This window comes from Erpetoichthys calabaricus, chromosome 16 (assembly GCF_900747795.2).
Source record: "Erpetoichthys calabaricus chromosome 16, fErpCal1.3, whole genome shotgun sequence".
NCBI classification, from domain to species: Eukaryota; Metazoa; Chordata; class Cladistia; order Polypteriformes; family Polypteridae; genus Erpetoichthys; species Erpetoichthys calabaricus.
Window position 1 is genome coordinate 82,697,499 of NC_041409.2, and position 17,744 is coordinate 82,715,242.

A 17,744-nucleotide genomic window follows, 5' to 3' on the forward strand; every position below is an offset into this window, starting at 1 on the left:
ATAAAGATGCGGCGTTTGTCTGATGGTGTCCGGGCAAGTCTCACACTAGCTTTTGGTCATGTAAAAATGAAATATTAAAAGCTTATGACAGTATTTTTCCATCCATCCATCCATTTTCCAACCCGCTGAATCCGAACACAGGGTCACGGGGGTCTGCTGGAGCCAATCCCAGCCAACACAGGGCACAAGGCAGGAAACAATCCTGGGCAGGGTGCCAACCCACCGCAGATGACAGTATTTTTCATTCTTCTAAATAACTAGAAAACTAACAATATTTATCAGCTCAATGATAGGAATGTCAGTCAGTCAGTCAGTCATTGTCCAACCCGCTATATCCTAACACAGGGTCACAGGGGTCTGCTGGAGCCAATCCCAGCCAACACAGGGCGCAAGCCAAGAACAAATCCCCGGGTAGGGTGCCAGCTCACCGCATGGCACACGCACACCAAGTACACACTAGGGACAATTCAGGATCGCCAATGCACCTAACCTGCATGTCTTTGGACTGTGGGAGGAAACCCAAGCAGACACGGGGAGAACATGCAAATTCCATGCAGGGAGGACCCGGAAAGCAAACCCAGGTCTCCTAACTGCAAGGCAGCAGCGCTACCCACTGTGCCACCGCACCACCCCCAGCTAGGAATGTGAGAACAAATTAAGTGATGGTCACTTCCTGGGCCAGGTGGCAAGATAATAATGTTGAGAGAGGACAGAAGATGGCTACACTTGATTTTACATGCAGCGGCCTAGCACTGCTTTTTGCTTGCTTGCTTAAACACCAATAAGATATAATGAAAAGCCAAGGACAGTGTGTACAACAGTATGAGGAAACTAAGCATGCCGTTATTTAGAAATGCAGTTGCTTAAAACTTCAGCCTTGAAAGATACTTTCACATCAAGTAGCTTTCATTTGTGCAGCCTAGTATCTCATATGTGGGTCGTTCTGGTTTCGATTTAAATTGCGTAATTGATCAATGAATACGTTTCGGAAAACCGCACAGGGTATGAAGTAATAATGGCTAATTGCAGTCATGTGATGGACATTAGGTAACTGTGGGAAGAACTAGAAGGAGAATAGTATTTTGCATAGATGATAAAAAAATGTAATATAAACCGAAGCACTTCCTAGTTTAAGCACTTGCACTCTGGTCAAGTCACTTTGTTACATTGCTATGTAAGATTTTTTCCGCATTCCCACCTAGGCTCCGCGACTGCCTTCTTTAAAGAGAGAGAAATTTTCTCCACGACAATATTAAAATGAGAATCTAAAGCCTTGAACTGAATGGACAGAGGAGTCGAATGACTGCGAGATGTTATCAGCAATACAGCAGAGGAACAAAGGATGAATAAAAGAGTCCGTTCAAAGAAAAAAACACCGGAAGAACAGAAGCAATGCTCAAGGCCATGAACTCCAATATGTTAAGGTCTCACAGATCTAGCACAGACACCCATCAAGTAGTAACCACAAAGGTGAACAAGAAGCCATGGAAAGATGAGCCGAGTTTTAAGAAATACTAACATTAAGATTTGTGGTGTCACCGAGAATGTGATTGTCTAGTTAAGATTTAGCCCTGGAATCTCCCGGAACATGCAGTGCAAAAGAGGAAGAAGGGGTGGCAACTAATCTGATCCCATCTTGAGTGGCTTTCCTCATTAGTCCATGCCAGGTGGAGAGGCCGCCAGTTATCCTAGGCTATCAATTTTAGGAGGGATTCTCTCTTCCTTTTCCCCTTTTAGACTCTTTACTACATAAACCATAACCAGATTCCTCAAATCCTATCTGTGGCCCTTGTATTTTTACACTTAACAGCCTGGCCATTGTCAGAATTGAATGCTATTGTAGTTACATACCTCCCTTTCTCTTTTACATCTAAAACTTCAGGCAGTTTGGTAAAGTACCAGAACAAACAGGAGAGAAAGTTACACATTTATTCATGTATGTTAGATAATAAGCCCAACATATAAGCAGAGTACAATGAGTGACAAAAACATACAACCCAATAACCAGGTGGCCCTCTGTCTTAGGATGTTGATTGGCCTCTGGCCTGATGTGGTCTGACATGAACATTGGATGGAATATTAGAAGCATACAGCACTATCAACTGTATATGGCAACACCAAGACAAAGTGAGAGACTAGGCCTCTGTATCTGCTTTCATTTAAAGGAATCCTGTGGTTTCTTAACACGCCTCTTGAACCGGTGGACGAGTACTGTTTTCCAAGAACATCAGTTCTTCAGCACACATCATCCACCATTACAGTCTGGATGCCAGTCAGCGCCATGTCCTTTCATTTCTGCAATGTACAGACGCATCTCAATAAATTGGAATATCATCAAAAAGTTCATTTATTTCAGTAATTCAATTCAAAACATGAAACTCCTATATACAGTAGATTCATTACACACAGAGTGATATATTTCAAGTGTTTATTTTTTTCATTTTGCCGCTTATGGCCTACAGGTAATGAAAACTCAAAATTCAGTATCTCAGAAAATTAGAATATTAAACAAGACCAATAAAGCAAAAGATGTTTAAAACAGAAATGTTGGCCTACTGAAAAGTATGTCCATGTACACACTCAATACTTAGTGGGGGCTCCTTTTGCATGAATTACTGCATCAATGCAGAGTGGCATGGAGGCGATCAGCCTGATTCTCTATGAGGTTGAGGTCAGGCGAGTTTGCTGGCCAATCAAGCAGAGTGATGCTATGGTCATTAAACCAGGTACTTTTGGCAGTATGGGCAGGTGCCAAGTCCATCCATCCATCCATCTTCAAACCTGCTGAATCCGAACACAGGGTCACGGGGGTCTGCTGCAGCCAATCCCAGCCAACACAGGGCGCAAGGCAGGAACCAATCCTGGGCAGGGCGCCAACCCACCGCAGAGGTGCCAAGTCCTGCTGGAAAATGAAATCAGCATCTCCATAAAGCTTGTCAGAAGAGGGAAGCATGAAGTGCTCTAAAATTTCCTGGTAGATGGCTAAGCCGACTTTGGGCTTGACAAAACACTGTGGTCCAACACCAGCAGATAACACGGCTCCCCAAATCATCACTGACTGTGGAAATTTCACACTGGACCTCAAGCAACTTGGGATTCTGTGCCTCTCCACTCTTCCTCCAGACTCTTGATTTCCAAATAAAATGCAAAATTGACTTTCATGTGAAAAGAAGACTTTGGACCTCTGAGCAACAGTCCAGTCCATTTTCTCCTTAGCCCAGGTAAGACGCTTCTGACGTTGTCTCTGGATCAGGACTGGCTTGACACAAGAAATGTGACAGTTGTAGCCCATGTCCCGGACATGTCGGTGTGTGTTGGCTCTTGAAGCACTGATTCCAGCCGCAGTCCACTCCTTGTGAATCTCCCCTAAATTCTTGAATGGGCTGTGCTTCAAGGCTGCAGTTATCCCTGTTGCTTGTGCACCTTTTTCTGCCACATTTTTTCCTTCCACTCAACTTTCCATTAATATGCTTGGATACAGCACTCTGTGATCAGCCAGCTTCTTTAGCAGTGACCTCTTGTGGCTTCTCCTCCTTGTGGATGGTCTCAATGACTGTCTGCTGGACAACTGTGAATGTGAAATGTGAATTTCCCCTTGGGATTAAAAAAGTATCTATCTATCTATCTATCTATCTATCTATCTCTGTCAAGTCAGCAGTCTTCCAGACTGAGAGAACATTTTAAAGGCTCAGGACACCTTTGCAGGTGTTTTGTATTAATTAGCTGAGTGGAGTTTGACACCAGGAGTCTACAATATGGAACATTTTCACAATATTCTAATTTTCCGAGATACTGAATTTTGGGTTTTCATTAATATAAGCCATAATCAGCAAAATGAAAATAAATAAAAGCTTGAAATATATCACTCTGTGTGTAATGAATCTATAGAAGACATGAGTTTCACTTTTTGAATTGAATTACTGAAATAAATTAACTTTTTTGATGATACAGTAATCCCTCCTCCATCACGGGGGTTGCGTTCCAGAGCCACCCGCGAAATAAGAAAATCCGCGAAGTAGAAACCATATGTTTATATGGTTATTTTTATATTGTCATGCTTGGGTCACAGATTTGCGCAGAAACACAGGAGGTTGTAGAGAGACAGGAACGTTATTCAAACACTGCAAACAAACATTTGTCTCTTTTTCAAAAGTTTAAACTGTGCTCTATGACAAGACAGAGATGACAGTTCCGTCTCACAATTAAAAGAATGCAAACATATCTTCCTCTTCAAAGGAGTGTGCGTCAGGAGCAGATCATGTCACAGAGATAGAGAAAAGCAAACAAATCAATAGGGCTGTTTGGCTTTTAAGTATGCGAAGCACCGCGGCACAAAGCTGTTGAAGGCAGCAGCTCACACCCCCTCCGTCAGGAGCAGGGAGAGAGAGAGAGAGAGAGAGAGAGAGAGACAGAGTTTGTTTTTCAAACAAAAATCAATACATGCCCTTCGAGCTTTTAAGTATGCGAAGCACCGGGCAGCATGTCGTTTCAGGAAGCAGCTGCACAAAAGATAGCAACGTGAAGATAATCTTTCAGCATTTTTAGACAAGCGTCCGTATCGTCTAGGTGTGCGAACAGCCCCCCTGCTCAATCCCCCTACGTCAGGATCAGAGAAAGTCAGCGCAAGACAGAGAAAAGTAAGCTGGGTAGCCTCTCAGCCATCTGCCAATAGCGTCCCTTGTATGAAATCAACTGGGCAAACCAACTGAGGAAGCATGTACCAGAAATTAAAAGACCCATTGTCCGCAGAAATCAGCGAACCAGCAAAAAATCCGCGATATATATTTAAATATGCTTACATATAAAATCCGCGATGGAGTGAAGCCGCGAAAGGCGAAGCGCGATATAGCAAGGGATTACTGTATTCTAATTTATTGAGATGCACCTGTATATTCCCTTGGGCCAACTGGTGAGAACTTGCTTTTTAACGGGTCTTTCCTATTTATACTAGCTTTGAGCTGTAGTAAATACAATAATCGGTTTTTAAAGTACATCGTTTTATCACGGTGCTGTTACACGATCCTCACGAGAGATGTGTTCATTGATAATACTAATGATAGTTGCTTTGTATCATTGGCTCCTCAGTCAACAGCCTGCGCTTCTTCTTGTACTGCTATCGTGACAACACATCATCTACAGTTGAAAACTATGATGTCACGGTGGTCTAAGCCCAGCTCACAGTTCCCATTAGTGAGTGAACAATCACATGTTTGGTAAATTCTGCCTTACAATGATAACAAGAATCAATCAAAAACCAGTGCTGATACAAACAGTTTGGTCCATCATAATTCTTGATGCATATCAAAGTAAATGGAAAAACAGATTTTCTTTTACCTTTTAAAGACCATTATGCCATATTGTTTCCACCCTGTAGGTTTAAATGAGTTCATATTCTAATAGCAGTGTATTAGAAATAAACAGCTGGCTTCCTGGACACCTTCCTGACACTTCCAAGGGCTGGTAATTCATTTCCTGTGTCGATGCGTTATCTTACAGTTTCATCTTGCTTTCTGACGTCCACTCAGTTTCCACCACAAGGCTTCTGGGCTGATTTTAGAAGAATGTCCAGCAGATTTATTTGTATCATCAATGCTTTGCAAAAGAGAAACATGGAAAACTCTTAACTTGAATGCGTTTGTATTCATTTTTCCATTGTACAAAAAAATGTAATTATGATGCATTTGTCTTTCTTTGTTCTCTATGGAAATTCTTATATTGCATCTATTACTTTTCCAAATGGAAAGATCTTATTATAATGTATTTGTTTTAATTTTTTCTTTCCATATCTGTACTTGTTTAATAGCATGTACAGATTAAATTCTTTAAATGCTCAGAAATATCCATTGTTAAGGAAACGTAAATACATAAGAAAGTGCAAAGAGTAAAAACTGAGGACTGAACCTCACAATAATTTTTTCTTATATTATTATCACGAGTGAGTGATACAGGCAACAGATAAAATAAACATAAAATGTTCCTATTCATAAGACAACATTCTGAAACCTCTTAATCTAATTCAGGAATGCAGTGGGCCACAGAACAAGGGAGAAATTTGACCAGGCACACTTGTACACACACACCACAGCACAGGCCCAGTTCAGAACTGAGAATTAGAGGAGTGTAAAAAGCATGAGTTTGAGATAGGGTGGCTAGAGAAACACCCTCACAGATATTGGGAGAACATATAAACCCCAAAAAGGACAGTGACTGGGGAGTGACTTGAGCCCAGGATCAACAAAACAGCAGCACCCACTAATAAAGGAAAGACTAAAGTGAATGATGTAGACAAATAACATTCAAAACAAATGTGGTCATTGAGATACCTCAGCACATAGCATCCAGTCACAACGCAAATAATAATTTATACTTGTATTAAATAATCATTCAGCATACCATCTGCATTAGAAATTGACTAGATGAATGCAGCTACTGTACAGCAACAAGGATGCTCACTTTCTCTCTCCTTTTCTCTTTGCCAGCTACGCTGTTCTCAGTGTTCCAGCTGTTATCCATCCCCGGATGCTGTAGGAACATGAAGGGAAATTTGGAGAAAAGAAGGATATAGATGGGCATAATTCAAAAGCCCCTGGGTTGTGCAGGTCAGTTGTTGTGCTGCTGAGGGCCAACAGTGGTGGGGTTCTCAAATGTCAGCATGGGGTAAAACGTGTTTGATAAATTTCAAATAGTATTTGTACCGAGACTCTTGTCTCTAGGGATTATTAGAAGAAGAAGAATAGACCAGGATATGTTAGCACGAAACTCAGAAACATTGTGAGGGACGTGAGAGGCAAGAACCAGGAAAGCAGAGATGATCCAAGCAAATGAGACAAAGGAGCAAAACCAAAAAGAAGTCAATGACAGGAAAGGAGATCAAAACTGAAGCCGAAGCCTTAGTATTTACCCTACTTGTTCAAAAAGTAACTACGCTAAGGATTTTGTTGTTTTATCCAATGGAGGAATAATGCATCACAGAACCGCCGTCATATTTATACTGCCGTCACCATTAACATCACAAGCACTTCAAATGTCACGTGATAACAAAAATAAACGTTGTCAAAATAAATTACACTGGTAAGAAACTCTCTATAATAAATTCTCCACAATAAAAATCATAATACATTCATAAATGTTTTACATTAGACAATACAAATCAGAAATACCACTTTAAACCCCAACCAGGGAAGAAATGCTGGCTGAAACATGACAATCAAGCACTAAAAGAGCAGAACTTATGAGACTTGCTCCTCTGCTAAAATCAATTGAATCCATTGGACTTGCTATGTGGTCCATGGCAATTTTGGAAAGGGTCCTGTCTTGGATCAGCTCAGCTCATGGAATAGCAAAAAGTTGGCACAGATGGCATTAACACTGACCCCATGTGAATGACGTGAGGCAGCGTCAGTGGCGTGAATGTGCTGGCAGGGGATGTGGCAGAAAAAAGATCTTTGGAGCTATCATGGAAGATCAGACATGTTAGGGCGTGAGGGAGAGACATGCTAGTGATGATACAATATCAGACAAACAATGCCACAAACAATCACATCAAATAAAAAGCTATCAAATGCTACCTTACAATATAACCACCAAAGGACAGGATTAAAGAGTATTTCAACAGCAATGTCGAATACTCAACAATAAAAGCAGAAGCGCAAATGAATGTTAATGCCCCAAGTCAGAACTGAGAATTTCAGGCTGCAGATATGCACCCCTGAGCAAAGGTCAGGTGAGAGCACTGCAAAGTCTAACAGCCTGCCTTTGAAAACACAAAAAGGACTGGGAGACACGTTAGTCAAAGAAACAAACCAACAAGTCAAACTAATCTTTTGTCAGAACCAAAACGAGAAACCTAAATTCAGGAGTCTGGAACCAGACTAAGAAATTCATTACCGGGAAGTCAATAAATTAATGTTGTCACTTGTTGCGAGTCCCAAAAGCACTTTCAAAGGTTGCCATCTGGGAGGAAAATACCATCAAAAACCATGACTAGACACATAAAGGGCTTTGAAAAATCTTTATAAAATCTTCTCCTTTTTTCTTCTGCTCCCATTAGGGGTTGACACAGCAGATCATCTTTTTCCATATCTTTCTGTCCTCTCTCGCTTGCTCTGTCACACCCATCACCTGCATGTCCTCTCTCACCACATCCATAAACCTTCTCTTAGGCCTTCTTCTTTTCCTCTTCCCTGGCAGCTCTATCCTTAACATCCTTCTCCCAATATACCCAGCATCTCTCCTCTGCACATGTCCAAACCAATGCAATCTCGCCTCCCTGACATTCTCTCCAAACCGTCCAACTTGAGCTGACCCTCTAATGTCCTCATCTCTAATCCTATCCATCCTCGTCACACTCAATGCAAATCTTAACATCTTTAACTCTGCCACCTCCAGCTGTGTCTCCTGCTTTCTGGTCAGTGCCACCATCTCCAACCCATATAACACAGCTGGTCTCACTACCGTCCTGTAGACCTTCCCTTTCACTCTTGCTGAAGTCTTTATAAAATAACAATGTTTATTTTAACAAAAAGCTTGCAGTGTATACAGCTCCTAAGAGCACAAAGAAATTGCGTAATCACAGTAAACAAAGTCTCTGTAAGAGCCAATCTTAGAAAGTTAAAGCTTTGAGTTAAACTCATATTAGTGTTTGCTTAATTTGAATAGAATATAAATTTCTTTCATAGTCATAGAAAGTAGTCCGAGGTGGCCAAAAAACTCCTTGGTGGCAGGGCCCTGGGGGTGGATGAGATACGCCCAGAGTTCCTCAAGGCTCTGGATGTTGTAGGACTGTCTTGGTTGACACGCCTCTGCAACATCACATGGACATTGGGGACAGTGCCTCTGGATTGCCAGACCGGGGTGGTGGTCCCTCTCTTTAAGAAGGGGGACCGGAGGGTGTGTTCCAACTACAGAGGGATCACACTCCTCAGCCTCCCTGGAAAATTCTATTCAGGGGTCCTGGAGAGAAGGGTCCATCAGATAGTCAAACCTCGGATTTAGGAGGAACAGCGTGGTTTTCGTCCTGGTCGCGGAACAGTGGACCAGCTCTACACCCTTAGCAGGGTCCTGGAGGGTGCATGGGAGTTCGCCCAACCAGTCTACATGTGTTTTGTGGACTTGGAAAAGGCGTTCGACCGTGTCCCTCGGGGAATCCTGTGGGGGGTGCTCCGGGAGTATGGGGTACCGGACCCCCTGATAAGGGCTGTTCGGTCCCTGTACAACTGGTGTCAAAGCCTGGTCCGCATTGCCAGCAGTAAGTCGAACCCGTTTCCAATGAGAGTTGGACTCCTCCAGGGCTGCCCTTTGTCACCGATTTTGTTCATAACTTTTATGGACAGAATTTCTAGGCGCAGCCAGGGCGTTGACTCAGGATTGGGTCACTGCTTTTTGCAGATGATGTTGTCCTGTTTGCTTCATCAGGCCGTGATCTTCAGCTCTCTCTGGATCGGTTCGCAGCTGAGTGTGAAGCGGCTGGGATGGGAATCAGCACCTCCAAATCCGAGACGATGGTCCTCAGCCGGAAAACGGTGGAGTTCCCTCTCAGGGTTGGGGGCGAGATCCTGCCCAAAGTGGAGGAGTTTAAGTATCTCGGGGTCTTGTTCATGAGTGAGGGAAGAATGGAGCATGTGATCGACAGGCGGATCGGTGTGGCGTCTGCAGTGATGTGGGCTCTGCATCGGTCTGTCGTGGTGAAAAAGGAGCTGAGCCGTAAGGCAAAGCTCTCAATTTACCAGTCGATCTATGTTCCTACCCTCACCTATGGTCATGAGCTATGGGTAGTAACCGAAAGAACAAGATCGCGAATACAAGCAGCTGAAATGAGTTCCCTCTGCAGGGTGTCTGGGCTTTCCCTTAAAGATGGGGTGAGAAGCTCAGTCATCCGGGAGGGGCTCAGAGTAGAGCCGCTGCTCCTCCGCATTGAGAGGAGTCAGATGAGGTGGCTCGGGCATCTGATCAGGATGCCTCCCTGGTGAGGTGTTCCGGGCACATCTAACTGGGAGGAGGCCCCAGGGAAGACCCAGGACACGCTGGAGGGACTATGTCTCCTGGCTGGCCTGGGAACACCTCGGGATTCCCCCGGAAGAGCTAGAAGTGGCCAGGGAGAGGCAAGTCTGGGCATCTCTGCTCAAGCTGCTGCCCCCGCGACCCGATCTCGGGATAAGCGGAAGAGGATGGATGGATGAATGGATGGATAGTCATAGACAAAAATAGTTTCTTCCCCTTGTAAGTTAGTATGAGATAGAACTTTCTTGCTATAACTAAGATACAGTGTGTTAATTAAGTCAGTCGATGTTTAGAATAAGTTCCAGTACACAGGGACTTAAAAGACCCATTTTCAACTTCTGAACGTTTTAAAATGGTTCAGAAACTTTTGGAAGTAATTTTGTAACAATTTGAAATGTAACAAGATTTAAGCTTTGAACTAAACTTTTCTTAACAAGAAATTTTCTTTTTTTTGTTATTTTAATTTTCTTTTGTGTGTGTGTGAACTATTTTACTTTGAATTTTAACTAAAACTTTTAAAAACGAAGATATTTTGTCTGTGGAATCATTTCAGCACGTCAGGCTTCTGTTGAAATCCATTTTTATGCTAGACCTGCTGAACTTTGGTAAATTTGGGAAAACGCAACTACTGACCCAATACAGAATCAAAAATCACAGTCGAAAATACCAGTTCAAAAAACCCAGAAATCTCGCAAGGCAATAGCACAAGCACAGTATACACAGTCCACTCCATATCATGTGTGAAATCAATAGCAGGTGGTCCCGCCCCTTGGGGAACCACCTACAAAACACATGGGACATAATCTAGGTTTTACCACTTATAAATAAAACACAAAGAAAAATGTACATAAAAATAAAAGCATAAATATAAATAAATGCCATAAAATTACATAACACAAACAAGAAATACCACTTTAAACCCCAGCCAGGGGAGAAATGCTGGCTGAAACATTATAATTAAAGGCTTTGAGTAAATTGGAAAGTGTCTCCTAAACTCTGACAGAGAATAGCTGTAGGCAGAGACCTACTGCAACACACGTTACATTACCAACAAGATGGAGTACCAACCAATGTGCAGGAGAGATAAAGTTACACATTTATTTATGTGTCATAGATCATTTATCTAAAATATAAGCAGAGTTCAAATGTGAATGTTGGCAAAAAAATATTAATACAACCTGTGTAACAATCTAGGTGGCTCTGTCTTTTGTGTCTTTCTCACAAAAAATAAACAATTTATTTATTGAGTGCTCACATAAAATAAAGATATGCTCACATAAAATAAAGACGAAATACTAAAAACATTCAACTTAATTTATTTAAATGCAAAACTAGGATAATATTCATAATCCTTGGGTCCCGAAAACCCTAAATAGACAGAGTGAATCAAATGATCCCGTGTGAGCAGTAAAAAAAAAAAAAAAAAAAGCAAAAAAACCAACTGATCATAACACTACAAAAAAACACCCCTGAAACAGATTAGTGGAGCCAGACACAAACAAAATCACACATACTCCAAAATAAATTGAACTGCATTGAAAATATTACAGAAAACTGGGGGAAAATGATGATCACAACTATGTTGTTTGCTATTAAACATTTTAACAATATCCTAAATTAATGAGAAGAGTTTGAGATGTATTTTATTTACTGGGAGATGGGGTGGGGGTGTCGGGCACTAACTGAAGGTGTCGTGCCCTAACTGAAGATATACCACAGTTGGAAAGAAAATATATATGGTCAGTGGAACTTCAGTTCACGAGCGTCTCTGAACACGTACAAATCGGGTTACGACCAAAAAGTTCGCCAAACTTTTGCATCTGTTCACGACCACACACTCTGTATACGAACAAGGCAGTTTCCCTTTCAGTTTGTGCGAGCCAATGATTTGCGCACGTGTTCAGTCTCTCCCTGTGCATTTCCTATGCAGCGAGCGAGTGAGGGAGAGACAGGCAGCCGTGCGAGACACACACACACTCACGCATGCGAGAGAAAGACACGCACACACACACACGAGAGAGAGCGCTGCATAAGGCCAAGAAGGCAGTTAAAGAATGCACGGGCTTGTTTTTAAAGAGATTCGAGAAATTTTTTAACCTCGTATTTAATGAAGACTTTTTCCTATTGGATTTTAACCTCCACTTCTGTTTACAGTGATCAGTTCGTAGCGTGCATTGTTGCAATGTTACTTTTCTTGGTTGTTTATTAACTTAACGGATTTTTCAAATGTTCATTTTTTTTCTGTGCTTAAAACTCATTAAAAAAATGGTTTTAATAGCATATATAGTTCATAGCGCGAACTCTTGCAATGTTAGTTTTCTCTGTTGTTCAAGGTTTTCTCAGTGTTATTCAATGTTTTTACACTTAGTTTACTATTACGCTGTGCATTCTATGGTATAATTAACTATATTTGTGCTTAAAAATCTTTTTAAATATTTTGTGAATTTCCCATTGGGATTAATAAAGTATCTATCTATCTCTATTTACATACAGTTCGTACAGTCTGGAACAGATTAATTGTATTTTACATACAATCCTATGGGGGAAATTATAATCGAGTCACGACTAAACTGGGTTACGACCAGAGTTTTGGAACGAATTACGGTCGTGACCCGAGGTTCCACTGTACTGTATTTATTATATATGGAAAGAATAATATTTCATAAGCAAGTCATACAATAGATTGTAAAACTTATTAAATATACAGATGGCATTGACACATTGAATATTATTTGAATTTCATGGGTACCAGGCGGATGCCATAGGTTGAAGAATAGTGAGAAATCCTGACTGTTGGCATATAAACTCAACTTGCTGATGTTTAACAAACCTAAGGTGCTGTTAGCATGAAATTTGGAGGGAAAGAAATAACTAGCTAAAGTCACCTTTGGATGAAAGAGCAAACTCCTTGAACTGTAAACTCTTTCACATACTACAACAAATATCAGTTGAAGGCAGAACCAGTAAAGTTAATTGAGAACTCCACAAAGGGGTGCTATGATTAGTCTGTGGGCATAAACCTCCCATTAATTCTTAAAAATGCACTTTTGTGGCTAAAGTGGTGCAAAGATCAGAAGCAGGGGAGAAATATCTGCTCAGATGACTCATCCTTCTTAACAAGCAGACAAGCTCATGTATGGTACACACCGTGTCTGTTTTATTGTGTTCATTGTACGAGTTATGCTTCAAATGTAACAATTCCACAAATTAAATGTCTGTAAATATAAAAAAGTGGTTAGTGATTAACTTCTTTATATGTTGATTCATCTCTGTCCTGATGGTAGATGAATAGTTTGAAGAACATGAATATAATGGTAGTCCTGGTCACCACAGCTAAAGCCAATTGAGACACCTAAAAGCAAGTTGCTTCAGAACGTATTCTCTGAACATCTGAATTTGTCAGTCTTGACAAGGTGTCCACTGTGCAATGATGCACCAGAGTTCCACACCTGGAACTGTAAAGTGAATAGCTGGCTCTGTGTCTTCCCATAGGTGTTTTCTTTGATAAAGATAAGGAGACTGAGGAAGCCACTGAGATTAGATAAATTTACCGTCATGCTCCTGGAGCCAATCCTAGCCTTGTGGCCATGGAACATTACTTGCTGGTAAAGCCCAGTGGTAGATGGATACGCTGCTGTTAGGAAGGGATACACTTTAGGACTAATTATGCTTGGATATCCTGTGCCACTTAATCTATACACTACATATAGTAAAAGAAGCCACAAAAACTCATCCCATACAATTTTAGCCACCAGCTTGCACTGTTAAAACTCAGCATGGAGTCGTCAACAATTTAGAGATTTTACCATATCCTGGTCTTTTCGTAATTGTGAATTAGGAACCAGTATTTATCAGATTAGACAATGTGTTTCTCATCCTCCAATGATGGGTGGGTGTATTTCTCAGCCCACTGCAACCATAGGCCTAATAAAATTGACACTCTATGTACTCCCCGTGTTCATTGCCATTAGAAATTTTAAAAAATAATAATTATTAGGCATAGTATTGTCGGGTTTTTACAAACAAACATGGGAGCTGTTATTTTACCCTTGAAGGCCAGATACATCTACAAAGTCCATTCTTCTTGGACTGAGTGATACACCATAGAAACTAATACAATCTTATTGGCACCTTCAGACAAAAAGAAACCTTGAAAAATGATGACAAGAAATGAAGTATATAAAAAGGTTCAATTTTCTCTTGGGATAAATACAATTTTAGCTATCTATTAAAATGGGAGAAACTACAGGCTTCTATCTTAATTCAACTACTTGAAAAGAAATAATTTTAAATAAGAGATAGAACATTATTTATAGATCATTACTGACACTGTACAAAGTACAGTGAAATTCTTACTTGTATGTGCTAATCAACATACACAAAATACAGGTGTCAAAATTATTGGATCTCCTGCATTTCTAAAAACAAAAATCATACAAACTTGGTTTTTAACAATTATTCATGTTAAGATTAAATATCATCTGGCTTGTCACTAAAAATGAAAAATGAAGATATGCTGTTGTCATTGCACACCCAAGCACTGGCCTGTCACAACTGCCTTTAAGACATGATGCAAACATGGAAGAAGTAGCAGGCAGAGAAAAGAGGATCTGAAGGCTACCTTACTTTTTCAACATCTGAAAATGTAAGTGACTCTGAGAAATATAAAATGGAGTACATAGAAATTTCCCTTAGTCAGCTAACACTGTGCATTACTGGCACATAAGGAGCTCTTTTTCACCTTACTGGAGGAGCAGCTTGTCCAAAGATATAAGGGCAAGAACCACAGCGAGGATAAAATTAAGGTGGAAATGTTTCAGAACTGGTTTGCCTCCATACAACGAGAAATGTTCAATCATTTTCAAATAAGACGGATTAACTGTTTCATTTCATGGCAAGTCATGGCGCATTTAGGTAGTGTCACATTTTGTCTACTGCAGAGTACTGGCTTAAACTTCTTATTTCAGAGACTATTTTATTGCTGGATGGATTTCATTTGATATAATCAGACAGAATGGAAAAGGCAGGAAGGGGACTGGACATCTATGAGAATGAACAATGATTTAAAACTAAGCACATTCCAATTAAAAGTAAACTGTATAATTCAGACACTGAATTGTCATGTTACTGCATAGGGAGAAAAGTTGCATTATCCTCATTAGTCTTTATATATCACATCATCCTTATTAATGTTTATATTTCTCCATCTGCAAACAGGGACTCAACAACAGAAATTATTCACTCTGTCATCAACACTCTACTGTAATAATGAATTATTCGGACCCTGACGCGGTGGTGACTTCAACCAGGGGAAGTTTGAAAGGAACAATGACAAAAACGTTCATCATCATTATGTGTTACACTCCATTCACGGACACAAGAAGTTTGACCTGCTTTATTTAAAAATTAATTGTCTTTAAATGTAAACCTGTGGGACAACTGGGTAAACCTGATCACAATCTGATTCATCTTATTCCCACCAACAAGTCTGTTATTAGTCATCAACAGCTTATCATTATCCTAGCTATTAAAGTTCTTGTGTGTGTTTTTAGGGGGTGGGGGGTTAGATTGTTGTGTTATAATATTTTGTTTTTCCTGTGTCTCTGTAAAGTCTTAATTTCCTCTTGGGGACAAATAAAGTACTGTTTATCTTTCTATCTTCATCATGTGTGCCAGTAACTCTGGAGCCAAATGTGTGTCTTTTTAATGAACAGATGGTAGGATGGGGCCTTGACTTTGCTTAATCACTCTACCATTTCTGTCTGTTGCTAGGCAATGCTAATTGCACTGAAGTCACACGATTAAGAGGGGTAAGGGGAATAAAAGAGTGAACCTGGCTAGAGCTCTTTGCTTTAACACTGCACTTCTGCAATAGTTTGTAGTGGAGTCTGTAGAAGACTAATTACTTCACCTTGTGTCCATTTTTTGGATTCTAACCTTCCCTTTTTCCATTCCTCTTTTTAGTGTTTTATGACCATATTGTAATCTATTGCCTGTTTCAGAACTTCTCTTTTGGATAACAGACTTCTATTTTCTTTTTTTTTTTAAATTGCACATCAGTGGTTAAATTAATTAAACTAATTGTTGATCTGCATTGCTTCTCTCTGTCCCAGTCGCTCAGTGTTTACGTCATGAAGCCGATTGTCAAAAAAACGCAATGAGTGAGCAATTGAAGATGTGGTCAGCCAGTGCGAGCATGACAACTACTAAATCACAAAATAAACACTGTCCATCTGGGTTTGCTTTAGATTTTCACCTTATTTCTTCAGAATCGAACAAACATGCATTCCTTGCATTTTTTTGTACTGCCATAAACATGGGACATGTGACAAAGTTAATCAATTAAATTATACATTATATACATACAGCTGTACATTTTCACAGATTTCATGTATACAACACATTTAATTTCATAATACGTTGTTTTAAAATGCATAACATTCAGTCAATATAGAAGATAAATTGTTCATTAAGAAAATCTTGGGTAAATTAAAAAAAAAAATCCTTGGCAGTTTAACAGGATTCCACACTGTACGTTTCTTGAAGTTGTTACAAGGTCTGCTTCAGTTTTTCCACCGGATTTGCTGCAAATGATAAAAAAAAATACAGGTATTTTAAAACTTTAAACTTGCTGGATAACTACATTTATAAGTAATCTGTAAAATAATGAAAACTATCAGTTGCAATAAATATATTCATAATTACTGTATACAGAACATGCAAATGTGAAGTGCTGTGAGAATTTGTAATAAAAATAAAATTTTCTCCACTTTCATTTGTGTTTTAATGGTGAGCAATGTTGCACAAAAAGTGCACCAAATACTTCTGGGAAACAGCTGGTCAATGACTTATCTGAATGTGGTGGACAGGATTTGACAGGCTGTAATTGCTCTTCAGGTACAGTGTAAATTACATAGGAGACAGGATGCTGACATTAAAAGCACAAATAGCAGAGAAATACTGAGATTAGTTACAAATTTAGCCAAATGGTAGGGTTTGGTCATCCATCTTGTCCATTTCTGGGCACCGTGCCATGTGGCAGCCTTTACAGAGGCTCTCTTTCCCTTTTTACATTTAGGATTACTAATGGTTATACCATAATTAATTAATGTTATTAATTAGTAATGTTAAGATTTGGCCTCTGGCTTATTACCATACATTTCTGAATGAATTTTTAAACTAAGCTGAAGAGATGCTGCTGTCAACACAGTGAGAAATGTCACACGGAGAACTTAAAAGATATGATGGCTGCCTACGTGAATAACATCAGAGAATATAGAAAACTCTATACAGTGGAACCTCGGTTCACGAACGGCTCTGAACACGTACAAATCGGGTTATGACCAAAAAGATCGCCAAATCTTTGCATCTGTTCACGACCACACACTCGGTATACGAACAAGCCAGTTTCCCTTTTGGCTTGTGCGAGCCGATGATTTCTGCACGTGTTCAGTCTCTCCCTGTGCTTTCCTTATGCAGCGAGCGAGGGAGAGAGGGAGAGAGAGAGAGAGAGAGAGAGAGACAGACACGCACACACGAGAGAGAGAGACACACGCGAGAGAGAAACACACACACACACACACACACGCACGCGCGAGAGAGAGCGAGCGCCGCATAAGGCCGAGAAGGCAGTTAAAGAATGCATGGGCTTGTTTTTAAGGAGACTGATTCGAGCATTGTTTTAACCTTGTTGTATTTAATGAAGACTTTTTCCTATTGGATTTTAACCTCCACTTCACTTCTGT

At 40.3% G+C, this 17,744-nt stretch overlaps 1 protein-coding gene across 2 annotated transcripts in view; it reads right to left on the reverse strand.

The window, feature by feature from the left end:
• Positions 1-14,440: 14,440 nt before the first annotated feature.
• The window catches only part of vipas39 (VPS33B interacting protein, apical-basolateral polarity regulator, spe-39 homolog), a 136,428-nt gene continuing 133,124 nt past the window's right edge, over positions 14,441-17,744 (reverse strand). For both annotated transcript variants that reach the window (XM_051919775.1, XM_028821225.2), the window contains exon 20: positions 14,441-16,583. In XM_051919775.1, coding sequence (XP_051775735.1) covers positions 16,563-16,583 — 21 coding nt within the window. In that variant the 3' untranslated portion in view covers positions 14,441-16,562. The remainder of the gene's footprint in view (positions 16,584-17,744) is intronic.